The sequence below is a fragment of the Psittacula echo genome (assembly GCF_963264785.1).
Source record: "Psittacula echo genome assembly, chromosome: 10".
In the NCBI taxonomy this organism is placed as follows: Eukaryota; Metazoa; Chordata; class Aves; order Psittaciformes; family Psittacidae; genus Psittacula; species Psittacula echo.
In genome coordinates this window covers 3,734,725-3,760,345 of record NC_137741.1, presented here as the reverse complement: position 1 = coordinate 3,760,345, position 25,621 = coordinate 3,734,725, and the positions used below count along the sequence as shown (strand labels likewise).

At 45.7% G+C, this 25,621-nt stretch overlaps 1 protein-coding gene across 2 annotated transcripts; it reads left to right on the top strand.

Moving 5' to 3' along the window:
* Nucleotides 1–3,335: 3,335 nt before the first annotated feature.
* Nucleotides 3,336–14,983, top strand: RCN2 (reticulocalbin 2; the record flags this gene model as incomplete). Of its 2 annotated transcripts, none has more annotated exons than XM_080626088.1 (7): nucleotides 3,336–3,437; nucleotides 3,549–3,654; nucleotides 6,323–6,519; nucleotides 8,795–8,896; nucleotides 9,494–9,590; nucleotides 12,037–12,179; nucleotides 14,467–14,983. In XM_080626088.1, 7 exons carry the CDS (start codon nucleotides 3,336–3,338, stop codon nucleotides 14,617–14,619), a joined length of 900 nt encoding a protein of 299 aa, XP_080482214.1. In that variant the 3' UTR covers nucleotides 14,620–14,983. The 2 variants fall into 2 exon arrangements, with proteins under 2 accessions (XP_080482214.1, XP_080482213.1); XM_080626087.1 differs by having other exon boundaries at nucleotides 8,783–8,896.
* Nucleotides 14,984–25,621: the final 10,638 nt, after the last annotated feature.

Below are 25,621 nucleotides of genomic sequence, written 5' to 3'. Positions count from 1 at the left end.
GTTGGGGCTGCCCTGTCAGCCCTGGAGCTGCCGTCAGTTCGGGCCGCCCGGGCTGACGGGACCGCTGAGGCGGTGGCGGTCAGCACCTTGGCATCCAGCCCTTTACCCACCAGTGAGCAGATGGGAAAAGGTGGAACATCGGCTGTGTGCGCGCCAGGAAATTACTGTGTACAATACACTGGGTGTCTGCGCAGGCAACGGCAAAACAGATCCTGGGGCTTAACAGTGGTATCGCGTCCAGCTTGGGCGTCGTCCTTGGAGAAAGATGGGTCCCGCATGCAGAGAACAGCCCTTTCCATGGGACTGGAGGCCTGGAAAACATGATTTGTGAGGAAATGCTGGGCAAGTTGAACCTATTTAGCCAAAGAAAACAAAAAAAGGGGATGTGGTAGGAGTGTTAAGTGTGGCTGTGAGGAGAAAGAGAATAATCCATTTCCCTCACTGGGACAGGAATGACAGGAAGTAAAGAGGCCGGCACTGCAACCAGGACAATTTAGATTGCCACCTCTAAACACTAAAAGATTGAAATAGATGGCTGGAGAGCTGCTACATGCTTCAGCTGAAGTCTCCAGGCGCAGCATGTACTTGACTGTGGTTGAGAGCAGAGCAGAGCCAGGTGGCCCCTGAAGGTCCCATCCAAACCCCTTGCGCTGTCACTTGCTCACTGTTTATGAGGCAGTTGTCTGAGTTTCCATAACCACCTCCTTGGTGAGCGGCTGAGCCCAGCACTGCGGTCCTGGGCCATGCAGCAAATCCTGCTGTTCCGGTTCAATGCCAGATCAGATGCCACATCAGAGAAGTGTCACTTTATAACCTATTTCCTCAGATGTTCATAACTGCACTAAGTGCAAAGAAGTAGAAAAACAGGTCTGTAATGTCTGCAGGGTCTAAACCACTTCAGGATACTTTGTGCAAGGTGTTATGAAGCACTTCATTAGAAGACCCAGAAAGTTGTATTTGGTTACTACCAAAGGAAAAGACTGCCACTTTGAAATTGAAACACAGGTATTTGAATCTGATTTCAGTTTTTCCCTTACTTAAATCCGCATTCCAAAATCCAACAACCTCTAGAATAGAAGAAGAAAGGACAATCTTTGCATGTAGGTCTTAGATGCACTTAACTTGTTATGTAGCAGCTTAAATGTTACATGTGATAAAAGCAAAATGAGGAGAATATATCAAAATGGAAGCCTATCTAAGTAAAACTACTGTAAATCCATTTATTCTTCAAGTGTATAAATGACATGCATTAAAGTAAATAAAGGGTTATTCAAGTCGGGCAGTGATTTATAGAACTAGTATGTAGAAATGTCAAAAAATTATAGTTAAGACCAGACAGATAACTTCCCTTGCTAGAAATAACTGTTAAGAAACTGCTGTTTGTGTTGCTGGACAACTGCTGTCATGCTCACAGTTTCCCAGGAACAGAATTACATTTGCAGATCTCATGGAGAAGTTTTATTGAACATGACCTTCTAACATTGACTCCTTTGGGACTGAAAGAACAGCTCCAACGAGATGTGTGCAAGGCTGTATGCAATTTGTCATACAAAAATGTCATCCTTTTGGTGAGGGAAGGGGGGATTTTTTGTAAAGTCAGAAAATTCAGCACATAAACAAGTATATAGTATATATATAGTATGACTTGTATTCTGATTTAAAAATAGCTTCACTCATACTCTCATAAGTTAAAATAGTGATGCATTTGCTGTGCTCTCAGTTAAAAATACTGAATAGACATGAGAGCCTTTGTTTTATTGTTTTTCTTCCTGCATCCATACCAGAATGATCTTGAATTTTACTATCTGACTGATGAATTGTGTGCTGGGAAGTGTCTGGATTGGGTTTTGACACAGGCTAACCACCAAGAGAAGAAGATGATTTCTTATGCTTTCCCTTTGCCAAGCTTCCGATTTTTTTCCTTATATGCAGGATACAATGACCTTTCAGTTTTGCTGGATTTATTGTCCCAGGTATTTGTATTTCCACTTCCTTCTCTCTTCAGTCATCTTGGCATATGAACGTATTGTTGATAAACTTGCTCTTTGCACATCTACATTGAATCTGTCATTTGGAGGCTATTACAGTTGTTTAGGCACTGAAATGTATAATTTAATACAGTTGTCAACCCTTGAGATGTGCAGGAAAGGGGGCTTTTGGGGTGTTGGTAATGCATTAGATAAAGAAGACAAAGCATCTTCAGTACTATTTCAGAAACAAGTCAAACCTTATGTCTGTTTTGAGTGCTTATAGAATTGCTTTGTCTAAACATGCTCAAATAGTATGACCTTATTCACATTTTGTGCATGTGATTTATATACATACTGATAGGAAATTTGACATTTAAACCAATAAAAAATATTAGACTTTAGTATTAGATTTTTAATAGAAAGACATTTCTTATTAGGGCAGGAAATTGCAATAACACATTTACTGATTTATGGCAATATTTTACTCTCAGATCCTCAAAATGAACATTCGTAGCTCTTCACAGTTAATAGAATTTGAGGTTAACTGGGGAGCAGAACATCACTATCACCAAGGAAGAGACAGGACAGCCCAGCAGACAGCTTCCATTAATTGGGGGCTCTGCTTAATCCTGGCAACAATTGTGTTTCTGGAAATGCAGGTGGGGTAATCTCCCTTCTTGCTATTTAAAAGAGGAGTTCCAGCAATACACGAATATTGAAGAAAAATAACAACTCTAACAGCAGTCTCACATAAATCTCAGTTAATCTCATAGGGTTGATTAATTTGACCTCGGTGGGCTCAGGATCAGAGCAATCCCAGTTTCACATGACAGCTCCTGGGGAGGCCCCTGCTCAATTACTTGATGTATCTTTAGTTTGTCTGTGTGGTCAATGAGGCTAAATTTATTTTACTGCTTTCTTTTCTATTATGTGCGCTGAACAGTTACGAACATTTGTATTGATCCACCTTGCTAACTCTCACAAAGCAATGCTTCCCTTCAGCTTTCCCTTACAAGCGTTGTTTGCGAGTTGGGGCCACAAGCAAGAGAAACGTGTGCTCCTTTTTGGTATAAAGCTTTTACATTGCTCCTTCCTGCGAATCCTCCCTCGTGCCGGGGTTTCTCGATGCTTGTCTGAAGTCACGGTGACAGCCACTCCCGGCTGCCAGGCTTCACTGATGCTCTTGGTAGGGATTGGTATCTCCCGCTGACAGAGCACACCAGGTTGGGACAGAGGGGCGGATGAACTCCCGCTCCTCACCGAGCGGCCCGTTCCCGCTGTGTGTCGCTCAGGCGGCACCCGGGGCCCGCCCTCCTCGGCCCCTCTCCCCGCCCCTCGCCGCGGGTCCCCTGCTCGGCGAGCGAGATGCGGCTGCGGCCGGTGCTGCTGGCGCTGGGCCTGGCCCTGGCCGCGGCGCACGAACAGCACCGTGCCGACTACGACCGGGAGGCGCTGCTCGGCGGACAGGTGGGGGCCCGGCCCGCGGGAGGGCGGGCGGTGGGAGCGGGCCCAGGAGGCCGCGGGGCGGGCCGCCGGGGCGGGAAGGGCCCGCGGTGACTCGCGGTTCTTCTGCCGCAGGACGAGGCGGACGAGTACGCGCGGCTCAGCCCGGAAGAGCAGCAGCGGCGGCTGAGGGCCATTGTGAAGAAGATCGACTCGGATGCGGACGGCCTTCTCACCGAGGGTAACGCCGGCCCCGGGTGGCACATAGCGGGGTTTAACCGGGCCGGGACCGGGCTTTGTCCGTGCTCCATGTCTTGCCCGGTGCCCTCAGGAGAAAAAGACAGCCGCTGTCCGTGGCACAGCTGGTGACAGTTGTGCTGCGAGAACCCCCGTGAAACCCCTAACGACCCCCTAGCTCAGTGCGTTAGGAACACCAGCAGAGGATGTATACACAGATACATGCACAGAGGATGTCTCAGTTCCTAACACTTTTAGGCCGTGAAAGAAGCCCAGGAGAGCACACAGGACTGAGTTAGTGTGGCTCAGAGTGCAATACCAAGTTGCAAGTACCAGCTTTGTGCTCGTACCTGTTCCTTGCACGTCTGAAGCCACTTTGAATCACGTGGATTTCTGTGTTTGAAATTCGTACATGCGTTTCAATACCTGGTGACACTGAGGGATCATATATTCATTCCATCGCAATATAGTGTCAAGTGTCTCTTCCCAGACAGGTTTTTATCAGTCAGACTTGTGAACTGCACAGTAAACTCCAGCCCTTCCTTTCAGTACATCATTATGACACTTTTTATTTAAAAACTCACTATGAAAATGTATTTTTGGTGTTTTGCTGTGATTTTGACAAAAATCCAGAGTCTCTCAAGTGCACACACAGAGAACAAGTAGAATCCTTGTTCAAACGCTGAAACAGTGATATATCATGAATGTGATAATTAAACATGCAGGAAGCTTTCTAAGTGAGAGGATAAAATACAGTTTTAAAGACAAGATCAACTACATCTCTTGATGTCTCTCACTTCATATGCTGAAACTGATCAATGGCACTCTTATTTCAGTGTTCCAGCCTCTCACTGGGTAGAGGTGAGGCACTACATAACTTCAGTGGGCTGTTTTATCCCTGTAACAAGCAACAGGCAGTTCACAGTGGGAAGGTTATAAGGGAAGAGGTCAATATAAAGCGTAGGAATTCCACCCATCCTCCATCCTCATCTTGTTCTCAGTCCAATGGAAACTTGCCTTCCCCTCACTTCCCAAAGGAAAACTTGCAGTGAAATATGTTTTTACACTAAGAAGTTTATAGTATTGAAGCTTTTTCAGCTCATTTGTTTCTCAGTGTATTGCAAAACATTCCTTCAGAATTTTTCCTTATTAGTGGTGGAGGCTAACAGTGACAGAAGATGCGATATATGACTACTGCTTCTCTAATGTCAGAGCATTAAGTAGTTCGGATTAATGACACTGGACGTGACATGTTCAGATAGTTGTGCTTCGTGCCGTAAATGCTGGGAATAAAACCATGCTCTAAATTAGATGTTGTCCATCTTTTAAGTCGTGTTGCAGGTTCTTGTGAGGCAGTGATGGTTTTGTGCACAAGCTTCAGCACAAGCCATGGCATGCACGCCTCTGCACGCTCAATCAATTCACAGATTCTGTTACAAAGTTGGTTCCTTTGGTAATAGAAATTCAATATGCAGAGTATATTTTTAAAAATCTCTTGCTGCTTTTCAAAGTCATTTAAATAAAGCTGGTAAAGTTGTATGGAAACTTTGACACTTCTGTCAAGAAGGACAGAATAAGACATTCTGGTATCTAAAAACTGCTGTAAGATTTTTCTTAAGTAGAATTGTGTGGGATACTCTAGTAGTCATCAGGACTCTTCAGAGCAGGATTGCGGTTGAGTGGAGTTAGCTGTATCATTTTGCAATGCAGAGGAAATTGTCTACCCCTTCTAGGTACCTGAGAGTATGTTCTCCCCATCTCCTTTGAAGGAAGTAACTTTAATGTGTTTTGTGAATTCATCTGTATATTAAACTTTATTTCTTCTCACCACATTTCTATCAAAACAAGTAGCTTAAAAGCATTTCCCAAACACATAAGGCTTGATTTTGCCCTAAGTAAAGGGAAAATATCTGCCAATATTTTATTTTGGGTAATGAAGGCCACAGCAGCGAATTTAGTTTTATGGCAGTTGGTGGAGTTTTCAGAGGAAACCCAAGACCGATGGGAACAATGATTTTTTGGGGTACCAAGTTATGTTTAGAGCTGTGCGTTTAAACTATATTCAGCATCATTTCCATAAAGCTCTGAAGACAAAAGAATAATTAAAAGCTGAAAGGAGCAACAGTGTTGATTGGCTTTGGATTTGAAAGGCATGGCCACAGCATCACTGCAAGCTGACATTTCTGTCAGCAGGCACCAAAAGGGGTGGGCTGCTGCTTCCCTTGTTTGGGTCCCAGTGAGCTCAATAGGGGCACTTTCTCAGCTGAAAACTAAGAGAAGTTCTCAGTGATGCACTCTGCTTTGCAGCTCTATGAACACTGCCTGCAATCATTTTTTCCTGCCATTCCCCAGGTGTATCACGCTTTTTCTGGCAGCACCTATAAAGGTCGTATTAAAGCCAACATGTAACTCTAGCCTAAGGGTGTCAATGGGGAAATAGTACTACCAAAGTAAAACTGAAGCTGTGATCTATTCTCTCATTCAGTTAACTTGGAAAAGAAAGCCATAACATAAACAGATTGTTTTGCTTTAAATAACCTCTTTCCTATATGCTTACATCTGATTTGCGGAGTATATTCCAGACAGAGCAGACCTGTGGTATCTCTTGTAGTTTTTATAGTGCAGATGATCCTGATTTTTTACATTTTAGTATTTTTTAATGATTTTCACAGATGAACTGAGCTCCTGGATACAGCAGTCTTTTAAGCATTATGTTACACAAGAAGCTAAGCAACACTTCAACGACTATGACAAAAATGGTGATGGATTACTGTCTTGGAAGGAGTATAATATGCAAATGTACGATCGTGAAATTGATTTTGATGAGAACTCTGTCCTGGAGGATCAGGAAGAAGAATCATTTCGACAGGTAAAATGTTTCAGCATCAGTTTCTATAAGCTGCTGGTAAAAGGCAGCGATGTTTGTTTATTGTGATGGAACAAGATGGGTAGAGAAACCGTGGCAGCTGGCACATTGTTTTAACACTTTCATCCATCTGAGACAGGGGAGTAATTAAAGGAGAGTAATGGAGTATTAAAGCTGCTACCAACAAAATGAAGATAGAATGAAATCGTACCTCCTGAGTATATTTTGCTAGCTGAGTGGAGTGTAAGTCTATTGACAGTCTTATCACAGAGCACAGCTTCCAGCCATCTTCTTGAACCAAGATGGCAACCTGGTAGGTTGGGACTGTAGCCTAACCAGTGTCCAGCCTTCAGCAGGGGCCGGTCCCACTGGTGTTGGAGGTAAATGAACCCTTGTATTCCTTAAGCCCCTTTATTGCACTGTTCTACCCACTTTTTCAGGTATCTCTCAAGTACCCAGTGTAGGGTATCGGTGTTGTCTGCTTTAACGCTTTCTGTTCATTAGAGACCCACAGAGAAAGCAATAGCAATTCAGACATTGATATTCAGACATTGACTTCAAACTGATCAATAAAACTGGATGTATATGGATTAATCTCATTTGTGAGAGCAGATACTTGAGTGGAAAGAGAGAGGCAGGGAGGAAAGGTTCACCAAGAATCAGCACATAGCCAAACTTGTTTCCTTTCAAGTTACACATTTATAAGCATATCTAAATAGTTCCCAGAAAGGGAATAAGTGAGTTTTAGACTATTCTGGCCTGAATTTTGGTTTGGTTTTATAGTTTTTTGTTTGTTAGGGGGTTTGTTTTGTTTACTTGTTTGTTTTTTCCCTCTGAAGATTACTTTGTCCGGTTTTAGTATAGTAGATAATACAGGATGTTGGCAGAAGTGAAACTAAAATGTACAATGGACAGGGGATTTTACAAACCGAGGAAACAAACTGTAAAGCTTTGGAGGTCACTTCACTGAATAATTACATAGCTTATAAATAAAACAAGACTTCAGATGGAACTAGCAGTCAAAATATTGATCCCATGTTTGAGATACTGCAATGATAGATGTCTGCGCTGAGCTAGAACTCCTACTCTTATGACTGCTTCCTAGGTTTTTGTGTTTGCTGATTTCTTCAACATATATTGTAAAGAGTAAAACTGGCAGATTTGTACAAGCATCGTGTGTCAGCCAGCTTCAGCCTTTTCCTTACAATTGGAAAGATCCCGCTCTAAGCAAAACAAAAAGGTTATAGAGCATGGTATTGATTTAGCATTGAGATCAAGTAGACACATAAATTTGCCAGAAGGTGGCAGCCTTGTCCATCACTGCTCAGAAAAGCCCACTGAAAACCAGACTTCTTCCCTCCATAGCTAAAGTTTATGCTGCAGTTCAGTAGTTCCTGTAGCGAGTCCTTCTGAATTGCCTTCCTATTTAAACCCTCAGCTAAGGACAGCTTTTCTTGAGGAGTACATTTAACTCTTTTGTAGAATAGTTACAGTTATACTTTATTCCTTACATCTTATGCTCTGTATTACTCAGGTTAGCCTGATTTTGAGAGAAGTGTCAATAAATAGGGTATGAACTAGGAAGTACAATTTCAAATAGTTAGCTGTGGATATTATTTAGTTTTGAAGAGTGTGCTGGTAGCTGTGATTAGAACAGATTAGAGAAGTGACTTTGCTTTGAAATACTTTGAGACATAATGACAAGAGTCTTGTTTTAAAGGAAGCAGTCTGATCCTTCAGCACTTAAAATGGCTTCAGAAAAGACATTTTACATATATGATATTTCAGGACCTTCTTAGAACTACAAACAGCCCTTGATACAAATGAGATATAGATCCAGAAGGTTAAGTGTCCTTTAAAATGTAAATTCTGGAATTTGCAGTGGCTGCCATTAATGATAATCATTGTACTCCACGAGGTTACTTTGGGAATTGGTGACTTTTAGAAGAGGAAGCAGATATAAAGACAAGGATTGGTCTTTTCATTATCTCCCTTTTGTGTTTTCGAAGCCCTGACTAAGAGTATGTTTTAAATGTCTCCTTAAATAGGAATAAAGGAAGTTTTTATGCAGTTCTTAGAATAAAACTGCTTCAGTTAATAGTGCTCTTCTTGTTGCCCTGGATGAGCTCTTTTTAGTGAAAATACAGCATCAGTAGAACATGAGTAGATAATGTGAAACAATTAATATTCTAATGAGCTCACAGCCAGCTATTACGATGTTGTTTTTCCTTTTCATTAAGTACTCTAACTAAATCTATTTTCTAAGCTTCATTTAAAGGAGAAAAAGCGTTTTGAGAAAGCTAATAGAGACGATGTTCCTGATCTAAATGTGGATGAATTTGTTGCTTTTGAACATCCTGAAGAAGTGGAGTATATGACGGTAAGATTCAGGGGAGTATCTTTATCAGCCTGTGTCTTTAGATGCAACATCTCTTTAGTGCGTGTGCTCAGCCCCAGTACTCCAGGAAGTGTGTTTTTGAGCAGTTACGTGTATGACTTTTACAGACCAAATCAACACTCAGCTAATGTGTGGTGCATTCAGTTTCATGCCTAGTTCAGAGTTCAGTCTGAGCTATGGAGATTCACAGGAAAGATTTCTTTGCAAAGGAAAAATGCAAATTAGTGAATACATCACATGAAAAGTGGAATGAGAGGACACAGCTTTGCACAAATCCATGTTTCTCAGCTATTTCTGTAGTTCTGAATTATGCTGCAGGATTCCAGCTCTGTGGACACCTTTCAGGTCTGGTTTCCATAAAACCTGGCAGCCTAAACTCTTAAGAACACATCTGCCTTGATGCACAGGAACCAATTACTGGACTAGTCTGTGGAAAACAGAAAGGCAGATTTGCCATGAGGGAGTATTTACTTTAAAGAACACCTTACTGCCCTGAAGTTATTTATTGCTGTTTCTCTTGATTACAAGTTGCTAGTTTTTCACAAATTGATTATTTTGCTTTTCCTGTTTATGCAAAAGGACTTTGTCATTCAGGAGGCTTTAGAAGAACATGATAAAGATGGTGATGGATTTGTTAGCCTGGAAGAATTCCTTGGTGATTACAGAAGAGACCCAAGTAAGGAAAAGGGCGGGGGAAGTCAGGGATGAAAGAAGGAGCTAACAAAAGCTTTTGGAATGGGGTGAACTGCATGCACCTTTATTTTCAGTTCTTTATGTCTCCACCTACAGATTCTGAGTAACGTTATCGTGTCTTTTAGAATAATTCAGTTTCCTGATACTGGGCACAGTGGCTCATTATTTCATTCTGCCTCGTATATGCTTAGCAGTAGTTTGCATATAGCCCATTCCACTCTTTTCCTTGCAAGTTACTTTGTGTAACGGAAAGCACATTCCTCAGCAGTAGATATGCAGCTGAAGTAAGACATGGTTTTGGTAACTGAACACATCTGTGAAACCAGGCAGCAGGAATGAAAGGTTAAACCTCCCTGGTCTTTATCAGCTTAAGAAGGCAGCTGTGAGCCCTGTTTTAGGAGGACTGGAGCTATGTTTTAAGAGAGGTGGAGGGGAAGCGTAAGGAGCCCGTTCACTGGACCAGACACCAAAAGCCTATCTGCTTTCACTTGTTTCCCTCACTCTTTCCTTTCCTTAAACTTGATCTATTCCTTCTTTAGGAAGAAAAAGAACACTTATCTGGTGTTAATCAGTCCTTTACCTATATTGCTAATAGATACATATTTTCTATGCTGTATTTGATTTGCTACAAGATAGGGCAAATAACTCCTCCAGTTCCAAAAAGACCAGTAGCTTTAGGCATGTGGAAAGTCTGCTTGGTCCTAAGGAGTGCTAGTTCCTAAGTGCGGACTAACATCCTAACTGGGGAAAATGTTTAAGCCACATGAGGATAAGGAGAAACAGGGGAATAGGCATTTTTTGTTCACTCCAGTGAACCCTGGAATTTCATCTTTTGTAACTGTCTTTATTTGCCAGAGCCAGTACAAAACAATAGATCTGTGATGCAAGTACAGAGTTCTTTTATCCTTTTTCCTGCTCAGACTTGAAAAAAGCTTTTCAAGTTGCTGGGAAGGAGTGAAATCGTTGGTAGGGCCCTTGCAGTAAGAGAGAAGGTGACAGCTTTGTCATTAACACATTTTAGCAAGAGTTCAGAGCTGGCTATAACTGTAGAAACTACTTGAACTCTTCTCCAAACAGCCATCTCTCCTGCAGACAGTGTTCCTGCAGTGCGCTTTAAAGCGACTTAATAAACTACATGGTGGGTCTGGTTTCATAACTGTCTTGTGGCTTTGAGCAACAGCGTATGGTGAATTGTGACATTAAGGGATAATCTACTTGAAAACTAGATTTGAAAACTAGATGTGAAAACTAGATGTTAGAAAGGAAGGAGAGAGGCTTCACTCTTTTTGTTCTTTTATAACAGAAACCTAATCATAGTTGAACTGTTATTTACTTGCTTGTGATGCCAACTACTTTGGGCTCTCACAAGGTTTAGGAAGTCTTAATACCTGTTCTTGCTTGTCTGCAACGGGTATCAGATTGATGAATTGCTTATAAATTTCTCAAAGAGTTAGAGACAAGTTTAAGATTGCTGGCAAGGTGCAGGATGCAATACCAGTGCATAGGGTAAGTATAAACCAAGTCTACGAATAAAGAACAACAGTGAATGAAATTGCTTTGGGTACATTCCAGGTATTTTAGAAAACAAACAAAAATGAGACAGTAAACTAATTGAAAGCCTCAGGCTTGAGCCTGAGCTAATCAAGAGCTTTGCCTCCTCTGTTACCTGTCACAGATGGACTTCCCTTGCTGTTAAAGCAGGGGGAACAGGCAGTAGAATGTTATTAAAAACTTCATATGGCCTTAAAATTTCTTAATGCCACAAAATCCTGCCAAACACTGCCCACCAGCTTCCTGGGACACTTGTTGATTTAAAGCTTTTTCCTCCTTTTCTCCATCTGTTATGAGCCCAGATGACCAATGTCTGTGGCCTGTGGTACTGCTCACATTGCTGCTGTGTGATACTCTCAACATGGCATCTGCAACACAATTCCTGCGTGCTCATGGGAGAGAGTAATCTTAACTCAGTCAAGGTAAATACTGCATATATAAGATAGCTCTGTCATCCACTTGAACTTCTTCCTACTGATGTGTCAGCTGTCACAATAAGTAGGAAACCATCTCCCTGGCAGCACACTCAATATAAAGTATGCTTTCTCCATTACCAATCTGGGTAAATGTGGAGATATTAAGATAAACAGTACAGTTTATGGTAAACCTTGACTTTAATATCCGCTCAGTTCAATTGTAAATTTACAATGTTAATATTCCCTTAGCTTTACATTCTGTTTTACTGTACACAAGTTTTTTTTTCATCTGTAGACAACTGCATTTATTTAATCTCTCAGGACTGGTCTCTAAGGCTTGGCTTTATTCCCTGAAATCACTTTTGTGTCTTATGAGATTAACTGAATTTGCTATGAGAAAAAGTGAAAACATCTGCTTTGAGGTAAGGACTGGCTTTAAACTTGACAAATGTGTCTTACTAGCTGCAAGGGAAGATCCAGAATGGATACTTGTGGAGAAGGATCGGTTTGTGAATGACTACGACAAGGATAATGATGGAAAACTCAACCCTCAAGAGCTGTTGTCTTGGATAGTACCCAATAATCAGGGTATTGCCCAAGAGGAGGTATGTGTTTTAAGTGCTGTTTAGATTTTAATTAATGCAATAGAATTATGAATGTATCGCCACAAAATGATAGATGCATTTAGATTCGTTATGTCTTAGTAGTTGAAAAAGAACATTTAGGCACATCTGTGTATATATTTTTAACCTTCTTTCAGTCTGGCAAAGAATGCAGGTCCTTTACCTGCATTGGGCAAATTTGAAGTTCCTATTAACTAATGTGTGTAAATTAACAAAGTACTTTTCTACCTGTTTAAATAGCTTATCTGGTTTGACTTAAAGGTATGGTATTTTAGTCTGTTATTTTGTTGTAATTGTAGGTAAATCTACAGATACACAACTAAAAGCAGCTGTTACCTACTGACAGCATCATTTTGAGAACAAAAATTAATTGTGATTCTTCTAACTGGATAAATCACCATAATTTGTAGAACTAAAATCTTGCGTTTTATAAGTACAAGAAAATGGAAGTATTCTGAGATTCAAGATGTCGTGATGCAAACTTTGATGAGGATGATTAAAATGGTTTAATCAGGGGTAGAATGCCATAAAAGGTTGAGGTGGACTCTCATTTTAGCTGTCTTTATTTTGTTGTAGCAGGCAGTAGAAGCACTGAGTGTTCCAGAGCAACCTATTTTAATGAGCAGACTTTACAGTCACCAACTGCAGTGGAGGGGATTTCTGCCTTTCCACTAATAACTTTTAAGCTGAATTTGAGTCTCTGTCCTTTGCACTCGAAGATTTTGGTGATAGAATGGCAGGAACAATAGGTCTTCCCGTGCCTGGTAGAGGCAGGAGACACTTGATGTCGCACAGCACAGCCCATCTGCTGCGTTGGACCATGTCACTGTTGAGGTCCCAGCTCTTCCTGTGTCCGCCGTGTGGGAAGCCAGCGGCACGGGCTCTCCCATGCCTGACCTTGCAGGAGGTTAAGCTGTTAGAGTGCTCTGGTGGTTGTTTTGTTAATGTGGATCCTAAGCCTTTGAGTTTTTTAACATCTCATTCTTGAGGCTGCTTGATTCTTATGTCACAGAAACAATACTGGTAGAACCGACAGGAATTCTGCCTGGTGTCGAGTCTAGTCATGCCTGTGTTAGTTTGCTTGGTTATTTTGGGGGGCTTTTCACCAGTTCTACCCTATTCATTCAGGTGTCAGCTTACAGCAAGGCTGTGCTGTAGGAATAGCCTGGTTCTGCAAGAAGTCATCGTTTTGTTTCTATAATGTGCCTTTTTCCCTCTCTCTTCAGTTAATATAAGGGCTTAGTGAAGTCACCTATCATAAAGAGAAGGCAGCTCTGATTTAAATCGTAAGCTGAATATTGCAGTGCCATTTTGGCATTTCAAAATGATTTGAGAAACCTGGTAGCTAAATAACATAAGAATAGAAAAATGATTGTGCATTCCATTTGCAGGAATGGATATGTGTTTACCAAGATGTTTGTCTTAATAATCTTTTAGCTTTCGCCATGCAGAGTGCTTTTAGAATCTGCTTGGCTGATGTTAGTCCCTGTTATTTTCCTCAGTGCTTTTTGGTGATGTAGTCAGCTTAAATGTAAGTAATATTTAATGTTTTAAAAAAGCCATTGAGCACTTCCATTGAGCCAAACCAGTCAGAAAATGTAGGAACGGAAGGATTCTCTAAATCCTCATATTCATAGATGTCTGGCAAATACAATTAATCCCATGTAATGCTAGGACTTCTCTATTTCTCAGAAATAATAGGTGCAAAAGCTGCTGTCCTGGCCTGTTAGATTTGAGCTACGTAATGCTTGTCAATAAGCTACAAGTAAATTATTCTGGAATTGGGGTTTTTTTTACTGCTTAACTCCCCCCTTTTTTTGCTACCCAAAGCTGAAGTCCCTATGCATAGTTGGCTTAGCTTGTCCACGGTTGAAGGTAGCCATCCAATACTTCCCAGTTAAATTTCCATCATGAATTACAGCTGTGGGGCATTTTTTGCAAATGATAAATAGGAAATATCCAGCTGCAGATCTCTGTATGCACATGTGATGGGAAAGTGGGGCTCCACAGGTTCAGGAAAGAAAAGATGGCTCAGCACAGCAGACACCTCCAGAGCTGAAAGCAAGCGTGCCCACAGCTTAACCTTACATCAAACAGTCAAAGGGAAACAAATGGAGGAAAGAAAGGCTCTGTTCTGCATGCAAACCCATGTCTAGCTTGTTACTAGTAACGGTGGTGTGGCAGGACTTGGACAAAGCCATTCCAAAAGCATTATTTGTAGGTGTTCACCTCTATTAACTGTGCCCATGGTATTCCATTTATTTTAAAGGCTCTTCACCTTATTGAAGAAATGGATTTGAATGACGATAAAAAGCTTTCTGAAGCAGAAATCCTCAAGAACCAGGATTTGTTTCTCAACAGCGAAGCAACGGATTATGGCAGGCAGCTTCATGATGAACGTTTCTACCATGAAGAACTTTAGGGTATTTATTTTGTAATCTGTTTTTCTTCCCTTTCTTTCATTTGGAGCTTTTGTTAAAAGCACCCATAAGCTCTGTTGCAAGTTTGATGCTGTAATTACAGTACACTCATGTTTGTGTAAATAATTTGCATTCATAACTTGATTGCCCTCCTGCAGACTTCCTTGGGCCTCTTCTAGCCTGCAGCATTCATCTGAAATACTTACTTGCAGAATTATACAGCGTTGGGAAATAAGTTACTTCAGGGGTAGTCCTGTGTTGTGAAGAGTTGTTCTACTGTACTGGAAAGAAATGGAGACTTTAAATGATTCTGAGAGAATGCAAACCAGTAACTAAGTGACTGCTATGATTTCTAACCAGTTTAATTGGGGCGGGGAGCGGGGAAGATGGGGGGATCTTTAGAGTCAGTATTAACTGTGTTTTACTTAATACCTTTGGAGAAACACTTAGATTAATGCCTCAATTGTTTTAAGAGGTTTCTACTTAATTTTCAATGGTTTCTATACTGTGTTTTATTGTATCATAAAACTTGCTATTTTTACATCTATAGACATTAATTGGTTTTGATGTACAATTTACAGCCTTAGCAATACAATGGTATTTTACAGTGTTAAAATCCTCTTTGTTTGTTGGATTAAAACATAAAATATTCTTTCTGTGTTTTGTCCATTTATTGCTTCCTGTGGGTCACCCAAAGCAACTTTCTAAAATGCGAACAATGTCTGTAGTATACCATGGCAACATTCTGAGCTTCTATAAACCAGAGACACGTCATCTCCTCCAGCTGCTAAAGAAGATTCAAACAAGCAATGTGTGCATTTAGCATTTTCTGGACAAGTTTGCAAAAGCAATTGCCTTTGGTTTAATTTGCGATATATGGCACTTGAAAGCATCAAGGCATCAAGGTATTTCTAGCAGTAACCTCTGTCGTTAACTTCGGTTGAAAGCTCCACAATTACCATTCATAAAAGTGAGTACTGTCCCATTACATGATTATTGAAATAGTCTGAAAGGTTAATGGCACGACAGCTTCAATTTAGGAAAGAACAGAGATTTGCTTTTTATCTCCTAGGTAGTGACAGCAATGAGCTGAGTGTTCTAAACACAGACGGAGCCTCGCAGCACAGCTTGCACGAAGCATATTAGACGGTTTTAATTCCTAGATAACTAATTCCTGTAATGCTCCTGCAGTGTTCCTCTTGGCTAATGTTATCCTTCCTACAAACTCGCTTTTTAGTGAGTAAAAGTAACTAGTTCTGCCTTGCTTTTTTCCCAATATACCATCTCTTCATTATTCTCGGAACAAGCAGGAAATTCCTTTTGACGTGGGTGTTGAAGTCTCACCGTTACAAGGCTGGCAGTTTTGACTCAACAAAACTCCATAGGCTTTTGCTGTATTTTTCAGATATCACAGTGATAGAAATTCAAGAGGCTTTTTCAGTTTTAGTGGTTGGGGTTTTTTTCCTACTCAGATTTGTTTATTGCAATTCCTGGGAATATTTTATTGTATCATAACAACTACTGCCATAGTGATAGTGGGATCTGATCTTAAGTAAGGTCTAATTAAATCCAGCGGGCCCAGGAATATTAAAGCAGTGTTGGTCATCTTTGTCAGTCTGAAATACACTCAGAGTTGCCCATTCATCATCATTCCTTGTGGCACTTTGAAACAAGCCTTGATGACAGATTCAGCTGCACATTCACTATTAAAAATGCCGTCATCAACTTGAAAGTTCAACTTCCAAAACAAGGAGAAGAAGAAGCCTTTGGGAAGGTGCTACTGCCCTGGGATTTGACTCGACTCCAGGTCATTCACTGGATAGTGGTGATGTGTGTAAGCCAAGAAGGAGAGGTACAGCAGGACTAGTAAAATACCGAGCAGCACAGCATGTGTCTGGTCCAGAGCTCAGAGTCATAGAATGGTTTGGGTTGGAAAAGACCTTAAGATCTGTGGTTCTATGATTTAATTCACACAGTTCAGACAAACTCACTGGTTAGTCTCACTTAGCAATGTAATCCTCCACCTCCTTGAGAAAAAAAGAACTGGGATACTTTGCTCCATCCTCCTACCCCAATAGCTAGAAACAGGAACAGGAAACTGGGAAAAGCAGTTGTAGCTTTTGTGGGTTTTTGCCAAACTGAAATGCCAGAAATAGCCATCAGCTGAATGCCACTCGAGCCAGGTGGGATTCCCCAGCATCCCAGGGAGTAGAGCACGAATGGTTGGCCTCTGCTCCCACAGCCGGAGCCAGGGAAAAAACTTGAGCTCTGACTCTTCTGCAGAAAGTCAGCTTTGCAACGGTGCCATCCGCATTGCTGTCGCTCCTCGATTTCCCAACTCAAAGTCCATTACAATGGAACCTCTTTGGCACCCGTTCTCAGCTGCCCAGCATCCCAGGGAGTAGACCACGAATGGTTGGCCTCTGCTTCCACAGCCGAAGAGCTAGGGCAAAAAACGTGAGCTGTGCCTCTTCTGCAGAAAGTCAGCTTTGCAACGGTGCCATCTGCATTGCTGTCGCTCCTCGATTTCCCTACTCAAAGTCCATTACAATGGAACCTCTTTGGCACCCCTTCTCGTCTGCCCAGCATCCCAGGGAGTAGAGCATGAATATTTGACCACTGCTCCCACAGCCGAAGAGCCAGGGCAAAAAACTTGAGCTGGGTCTCTTCTGCAGAAAGTCAGCTTTGCAACGGTGCCATCCGCATTGCTGTCGCTCCTCGATTTCCAACTCAAAGTCCATTACAATGGAACCTCTTTGGCACCCCTTCTCGGCTGCCCAGCATCCCAGGGAGTAGAGCACGAATGGTTGGCCTCTGCTCCCACAGCCAAACAGCCAGGGCAAAAAACTTGAGCTGTGCCTCTTCTGCAGAAAGTCAGCTTTGCAACAGTGCCATCCGCATGCTGTCGCTCCTCGATTTCCCAACTCAAAGTCCATTACAATGGAACCTCTTTGGCACCCCTTCTCGGCTGCCCAGCATCCCAGGGAGTAGAGCACGAATGGTTGGCCTCTGCTCCCACAGCCGAAGAGCCAGGGCAAAAAACTTGAGCTGTGCCTCTTCTGCAGAAAGTCAGCTTTGCAACGGTGCCATCCGCATGGCTGTCGCTCCTCGATTTCCAACTCAAAGTCCATTACAATGGAACCTCTTTGGCACCCCTTCTCGTCTGCCCAGCATCCCAGGGAGTAGAGCACGAATGCTTGGCCTCTGCTCCCACAGCCGAAGAGCCAGGGCAAAAAACTTGAGCTGTGCCTCTTCTGCAGAAAGTCAGCTTTGCAACGGTGCCTTCCGCATTGAATGTCACTCCTCGATTTCCCAACTCAAAGTCCATTACAATGGAACCTCTTTGGCACCCCTTCTCGGCTGTCCAGCATCCCAGGGAGTAGAGCACGAATATTTGACCACTGCTCCCACAGCCGAAGAGCCAGGGCAAAAAACTTGAGCTGGGTCTCTTCTGCAGAAAGTCAGCTTTGCAACGGTGCCATCCGCATGGCTGTCGCTCCTCGATTTCCCAACTCAAAGTCCATTACAATGGAACCTCTTTGGCACCCCTTCTCGGCTGCCCAGCATCCCAGGGAGTAGAGCACGAATGGTTGGCCTCTGCTCCCACAGCCGAAGAGCCAGGGCAAAAAACTTGAGCTGTGCCTCTTCTGCAGAAAGTCAGCTTTGCAACGGTGCCATCCGCATTGATGTCACTCCTCGATTTCCCAACTCAAAGTCCATTACAATGGAACCTCTTTGGCACCCCTTCTCGTCTGCCCAGCATCCCAGGGAGTAGAGCACGAATGGTTGGCCTCTGCTCCCACAGCCAAAGAGCCAGGGCAAAAAACTTGAGCTGTGCCTCTTCTGCAGAAAGTCAGCTTTGCAACGGTGCCATCCGCATTGCTGTCGCTCCTCGATTTCCCAACTCAAAGTCCATTACAATGGAACCTCTTTGGCACCCCTTCTCGGCTGCCCAGCATCCCAGGGAGTAGAGCACGAATGGTTGGCCTCTGCTCCCACAGCCAAAGAGCCAGGGCAAAAAACTTGAGCTGTGCCTCTTCTGCAGAAAGTCAGCTTTGCAACGGTGCCATCCGCATGGCTGTCGCTCCTCGATTTCCCAACTCAAACTCCATTACAATGGAACCTCTTTGGCACCCCTTCTCGGCTGCCCAGCATCCCAGGGAGTAGAGCACGAATGGTTGGCCTCTGCTCCCACAGCCGAAGAGCCAGGGCAAAAAACTTGAGCTGTGCCTCTTCTGCAGAAAGTCAGCTTTGCAATAGTGCCATCCGCATTGCTGTCGCTCCTCAATTTCCCAACTCAAAGTCCATTACAATGGAACCTCTTTGGCACCCCTTCTCGGCTGCCCAGCATCCCAGGGAGTAGAGCACGAATGGTTGGCCTCTGCTCCCACAGCCGAAGAGCCAGGGCAAAAAACTTGAGCTGTGCCTCTTCTGCAGAAAGTCAGCTTTGCAATGGTGCCATCCGCATTGATGTCACTCCTCGATTTCCCAACTCAAAGTCCATTACAATGGAACCTCTTTGGCACCCCTTCTCGGCTGTCCAGCATCCCAGGGAGTAGAGCACGAATGGTTGGCCTCTGCTCCCACAGCCAAAGAGCCAGGGCAAAAAACTTGAGCTGTGCCTCTTCTGCAGAAAGTCAGCTTTGCAACGGTGCCATCCGCATTGCTGTCGCTCCTCGATTTCCCAACTCAAAGTCCATTACAATGGAACCTCTTTGGCACCCCTTCTCGGCTGTCCAGCATCCCAGGGAGTAGAGCACGAATGGTTGGCCTCTGCTCCCACAGCCAAAGAGCCAGGGCAAAAAACTTGAGCTGTGCCTCTTCTGCAGAAAGTCAGCTTTGCAACGGTGCCATCCGCATTGCTGTCGCTCCTCGATTTCCCAACTCAAAGTCCATTACAATGGAACCTCTTTGGCACCCCTTCTCGGCTGCCCAGCATCCCAGGGAGTAGAGCACGAATGGTTGGCCTCTGCTCCCACAGCCAAAGAGCCAGGGCAAAAAACTTGAGCTGTGCCTCTTCTGCAGAAAGTCAGCTTTGCAACGGTGCCATCCGCATGGCTGTCGCTCCTCGATTTCCCAACTCAAAGTCCATTACAATGGAACCTCTTTGGCACCCGTTCTCGGCTGCCCAGCATCCCAGGGAGTAGAGCACGAATGGTTGGCCTCTGCTCCCACAGCCAAAGAGCCAGGGCAAAAAACTTGAGCTGTGCCTCTTCTGCAGAAAGTCAGCTTTGCAACGGTGCCATCCGCATTGCTGTCGCTCCTCGATTTCCCAACTCAAAGTCCATTACAATGGAACCTCTTTGGCACCCCTTCTCGGCTGCCCAGCATCCCAGGGAGTAGAGCACGAATGGTTGGCCTCTGCTCCCACAGCCAAAGAGCCAGGGCAAAAAACTTGAGCTGTGCCTCTTCTGCAGAAAGTCAGCTTTGCAACGGTGCCATCCGCATGGCTGTCGCTCCTCGATTTCCCAACTCAAAGTCCATTACAATGGAACCTCTTTGGCACCCGTTCTCGGCTGCCCAGCATCCCAGGGAGTAGAGCACGAATGGTTGGCCTCTGCTCCCACAGCCAAAGAGCCAGGGCAAAAAACTTGAGCTGTGCCTCTTCTGCAGAAAGTCAGCTTTGCAACGGTGCCATCCGCATGGCTGTCGCTCCTCGATTTCCCAACTCAAAGTCCATTACAATGGAACCTCTTTGGCACCCCTTCTCGGCTGCCCAGCATCCCAGGCAGTAGAGCACGAATGCTTGGCCTCTGCTCCCACAGCCGAAGAGCCAGGGCAAAAAACTTGAGCTGTGCCTCTTCTGCAGAAAGTCAGCTTTGCAACGGTGCCATCCGCATGGCTGTCGCTCCTCGATTTCCCAACTCAAAGTCCATTACAATGGAACCTCTTTGGCACCCCTTCTCGGCTGCCCAGCATCCCAGGGAGTAGAGCACGAATGGTTGGCCTCTGCTCCCACAGCCGAAGAGCGAGGGCAAAAAACTTGAGCTCTGCCTCTTCTGCAGAAAGTCAGCTTTGCAACGGTGCCATCCGCATGGCTGTCGCTCCTCGATTTCCCAACTCAAAGTCCATTACAATGGAACCTCTTTGGCACCCGTTCTCGGCTGCCCAGCATCCCAGGGAGTAGAGCACGAATGGTTGGCCTCTGCTCCCACAGCCGAAGAGCGAGGGCAAAAAACTTGAGCTGTGCCTCTTCTGCAGAAAGTCAGCTTTGCAACGGTGCCATCCGCATGGCTGTCGCTCCTCGATTTCCCAACTCAAAGTCCATTACAATGGAACCTCTTTGGCACCCCTTCTCGGCTGCCCAGCATCCCAGGGAGTAGAGCACGAACGGTTGGCCTCTGCTCCCAGAGCCGAAGAGCCAGGGCAAAAAACTTGAGCTGGGTCTCTTCTGCAGAAAGTCAGCTTTGCAACGGTGCCATCCGCATGGCTGTCGCTCCTCGATTTCCCAACTCAAAGTCCATTACAATGGAACCTCTTTGGCACCCCTTCTCGGCTGCCCAGCATCCCAGGGAGTAGAGCACGAATGCTTGGCCTCTGCTCCCACAGCCGAAGAGCCAGGGCAAAAAACTTGAGCTGTGCCTCTTCTGCAGAAAGTCACCTTTGCAACGGTGCCATCCACATTGCTGTCACTCCTCGATTTCCCAACTCAAAGTCCATTACAATGGAACCTCTTTGGCACCCCTTCCTGGCTGCCCAGCATCCCAGGGAGTAGAGCACGAATGGTTGGCCTCTGCTCCCACAGCCAAAGAGCCAGGGCAAAAAACTTGAGCTGTGCCTCTTCTGCAGAAAGTCAGCTTTGCAACGGTGCCATCCGCATTGCTGTCGCTCCTCGATTTCCCAACTCAAAGTCCATTACAATGGAACCTCTTTGGCACCCCTTCTCGGCTGCCCAGCATCCCAGGGAGTAGAGCACGAATGGTTGGCCTCTGCTCCCACAGCCAAAGAGCCAGGGCAAAAAACTTGAGCTGTGCCTCTTCTGCAGAAAGTCAGCTTTGCAACGGTGCCATCCGCATGGCTGTCGCTCCTCGATTTCCCAACTCAAAGTCCATTACAATGGAACCTCTTTGGCACCCGTTCTCGGCTGCCCAGCATGCCAGGGAGTAGAGCACGAATGGTTGGCCTCTGCTCCCACAGCCGAAGAGCCAGGGCAAAAAACTTGAGCTGGGTCTCTTCTGCAGAAAGTCAGCTTTGCAACGGTGCCATCCGCATGGCTGTCGCTCCTCGATTTCCCAACTCAAAGTCCATTACAATGGAACCTCTTTGGCACCCCTTCTCGGCTGCCCAGCATCCCAGGGAGTAGAACACAAATGTTTGGCCTCTGCTCCCACAGCCAAAGAGCCAGGGCAAAAAACTTGAGCTGTGCCTCTTCTGCACAAAGTCAGCTTTGCAACGGTGCCATCCGCATCTCTGTGGCTCCTCGATTTCCCAACTCAAAGTCCATTACAATGGAACCTCTTTGGCACCCCTTCTCGGCTGCCCAGCATCCCAGGGAGTAGAGCACGAATGCTTGGCCTCTGCTCCCACAGCCGAAGAGCCAGGGCAAAAAACTTGAGCTGTGCCTCTTCTGCAGAAAGTCAGCTTTGCAACGGTGCCATCCGCATGGCTGTCGCTCCTCGATTTCCCAACTCAAAGTCCATTACAATGGAACCTCTTTGGCACCTCTTCTTGGATGCCCAGCATCCCAGGCAGTAGAGCACGAATGGTTGGCCTCTGCTCCCACAGCCAAAGAGCCAGGGCAAAAAACTTGAGCTGTGCCTCTTCTGCAGAAAGTCAGCTTTGCAACGGTGCCATCCGCATTGCTGTCGCTCCTCGATTTCCCAACTCAAAGTCCATTACAATGGAACCTCTTTGGCACCCCTTCTCGGCTGCCCAGCATCCCAGGGAGTAGAGCACGAATGGTTGGCCTCTGCTCCCACAGCCGAAGAGCCAGGGCAAAAAACTTGAGCTGTGCCTCTTCTGCAGAAAGTCAGCTTTGCAACGGTGCCATCCGCATTGATGTCGCTCCTCGATTTCCCAACTCAAAGTCCATTACAATGGAACCTCTTTGGCACCCCTTCTCGGCTGCCCAGCATGCCAGGGAGTAGAGCACGAATGGTTGGCCTCTGCTCCCACAGCCGAAGAGCCAGGGCAAAAAACTTGAGCTGTGCCTCTTCTGCAGAAAGTCAGCTTTGCAACGGTGCCATCCGCATTGCTGTCGCTCCTCGATTTCCCAACTCAAAGTCCATTACAATGGAACCTCTTTGGCACCCCTTCTCGGCTGCCCAGCGTTCCAGGGAGTAGAGCACGAATGGTTGGCCTCTGCTCCCACAGCCGAAGAGCCAGGGCAAAAAACTTGAGCTGTGCCTCTTCTACAGAAAGTCAGCTTTGCAACGGTGCCATCCGCATGGCTGTCGCTCCTCGATTTCCCAACTCAAAGTCCATTACAATGGAACCTCTTTGGCACCCCTTCTCGGCTGCCCAGCATGCCAGGGAGTAGAGCACGAATGGTTGGCCTCTGCTCCCACAGCCAAAGAGCCAGGGCAAAAAACTTGAGCTGTGCCTCTTCTGCAGAAAGTCAGCTTTGCAACGGTGCCATCCACATTGCTGTCACTCCTCGATTTCCCAACTCAAAGTCCATTACAATGGAACCTCTTTGGCACCCCTTCCTGGCTGCCCAGCATCCCAGGGAGTAGAGCACGAATGGTTGGCCTCTGCTCCCACAGCCAAAGAGCCAGGGCAAAAAACTTGAGCTGTGCCTCTTCTGCAGAAAGTCAGCTTTGCAACGGTGCCATCCGCATGGCTGTCGCTCCTCGATTTCCCAACTCAAAGTCCATTACAATGGAACCTCTTTGGCACCCCTTCTCGGCTGCCCAGCATGCCAGGGAGTAGAGCACGAATGGTTGGCCTCTGCTCCCACAGCCGAAGAGCCAGGGCAAAAAACTTGAGCTGGGACTCTTCTGCAGAAAGTCAGCTTTGCAACGGTGCCATCCGCATTGCTGTCGCTCCTCGATTTCCCAACTCAAAGTCCATTACAATGGAACCTCTTTGGCACCCCTTCTCGGCTGTCCAGCATCCCAGGGAGTAGAGCACGAATGGTTGGCCTCTGCTCCCACAGCCAAAGAGCCAGGGCAAAAAACTTGAGCTGTGCCTCTTCTGCAGAAAGTCACCTTTGCAACGGTGCCATCCGCATGGCTGTCACTCCTCGATTTCCCAACTCAAAGTCCATTACAATGGAACCTCTTTGGCACCCGGTCTCGGCTGCCCAGCATCCCAGGGAGTAGAGCACGAATGGTTGGCCTCTGCTCCCACAGCCAAAGAGCCAGGGCAAAAAACTTGAGCTGTGCCTCTTCTGCAGAAAGTCAGCTTTGCAACGGTGCCATCCGCATGGCTGTCGCTCCTCGATTTCCCAACTCAAAGTCCATTACAATGGAACCTCTTTGGCACCCCTTCTCGGCTGCCCAGCATCCCAGGCAGTAGAGCACGAATGGTTGGCCTCTGCTCCCACAGCCGAAGAGCCAGGGCAAAAAACTTGAGCTGTGCCTCTTCTGCAGAAAGTCAGCTTTGCAACGGTGCCATCCGCATCTCTGTGGCTCCTCGATTTCCCAACTCAAAGTCCATTACAATGGAACCTCTTTGGCACCCCTTCTCGGCTGCCCAGCATCCCAGGGAGTAGAGCACGAATGGTTGGCCTCTGCTCCCACAGCCAAAGAGCCAGGGCAAAAAACTTGAGCTGTGCCTCTTCTGCAGAAAGTCAGCTTTGCAATGGTGCCATCCGCATTGATGTCGCTCCTCGATTTCCCAACTCAAAGTCCATTACAATGGAACCTCTTTGGCACCCCTTCTCGGCTGCCCAGCATCCCAGGCAGTAGAGCACGAATGGTTGGCCTCTGCTCCCACAGCCGAAGAGCCAGGGCAAAAAACTTGAGCTGTGCCTCTTCTGCAGAAAGTCAGCTTTGCAACGGTGCCATCCGCATGGCTGTCGCTCCTCGATTTCCCAACTCAAAGTCCATTACAATGGAACCTCTTTGACACCCCTTCTCGCCTGCCCAGCATTCCAGGGAGTAGAGCACGAATGGTTGGCCTCTGCTCCCACAGCCGAAGAGCCAGGGCAAAAAACTTGAGCTGTGCCTCTTCTGCAGAAAGTCAGCTTTGCAACGGTGCCATCCGCATTGATGTCACTCCTCGATTTCCCAACTCAAAGTCCATTACAATGGAACCTCTTTGGCACCCCTTCTCGGCTGCCCAGCATCCCAGGGAGTAGAGCACGAATGGTTGGCCTCTGCTCCCACAGCCAAAGAGCCAGGGCAAAAAACTTGAACTGGGTCTCTTCTGCAGAAAGTCAGCTTTGCAACGGTGCCATCCGCATGGCTGTCGCTCCTCGATTTCCCAACTCAAAGTCCATTACAATGGAACCTCTTTGGCACCCCTTCTCGTCTGCCCAGCATCCCAGGGAGTAGAGCACGAATGCTTGGCCTCTGCTCCCACAGCCGAAGAGCCAGGGCAAAAAACTTGAGCTGTGCCTCTTCTGCAGAAAGTCACCTTTGCAACGGTGCCATCCACATTGCTGTCACTCCTCGATTTCCCAACTCAAAGTCCATTACAATGGAACCTCTTTGGCACCCCTTCTCGGCTGCCCAGCATCCCAGGGAGTAGAGCACGAATGGTTGGCCTCTGCTCCCACAGCCAAAGAGCCAGGGCAAAAAACTTGAGCTGTGCCTCTTCTGCAGAAAGTCAGCTTTGCAACGGTGCCATCCGCATGGCTGTCGCTCCTCGATTTCCCAACTCAAAGTCCATTACAATGGAACCTCTTTGGCACCCCTTCTCGGCTGCCCAGCATCCCAGGCAGTAGAGCACAAATGGTTGGCCTCTGCTCCCACAGCCGAAGAGCCAGGGCAAAAAACTTGAGCTGTGCCTCTTCTGCAGAAAGTCAGCTTTGCAACGGTGCCATCCGCATGGCTGTGGCTCCTCGATTTCCCAACTCAAAGTCCATTACAATGGAACCTCTTTGGCACCCGTTCTCGG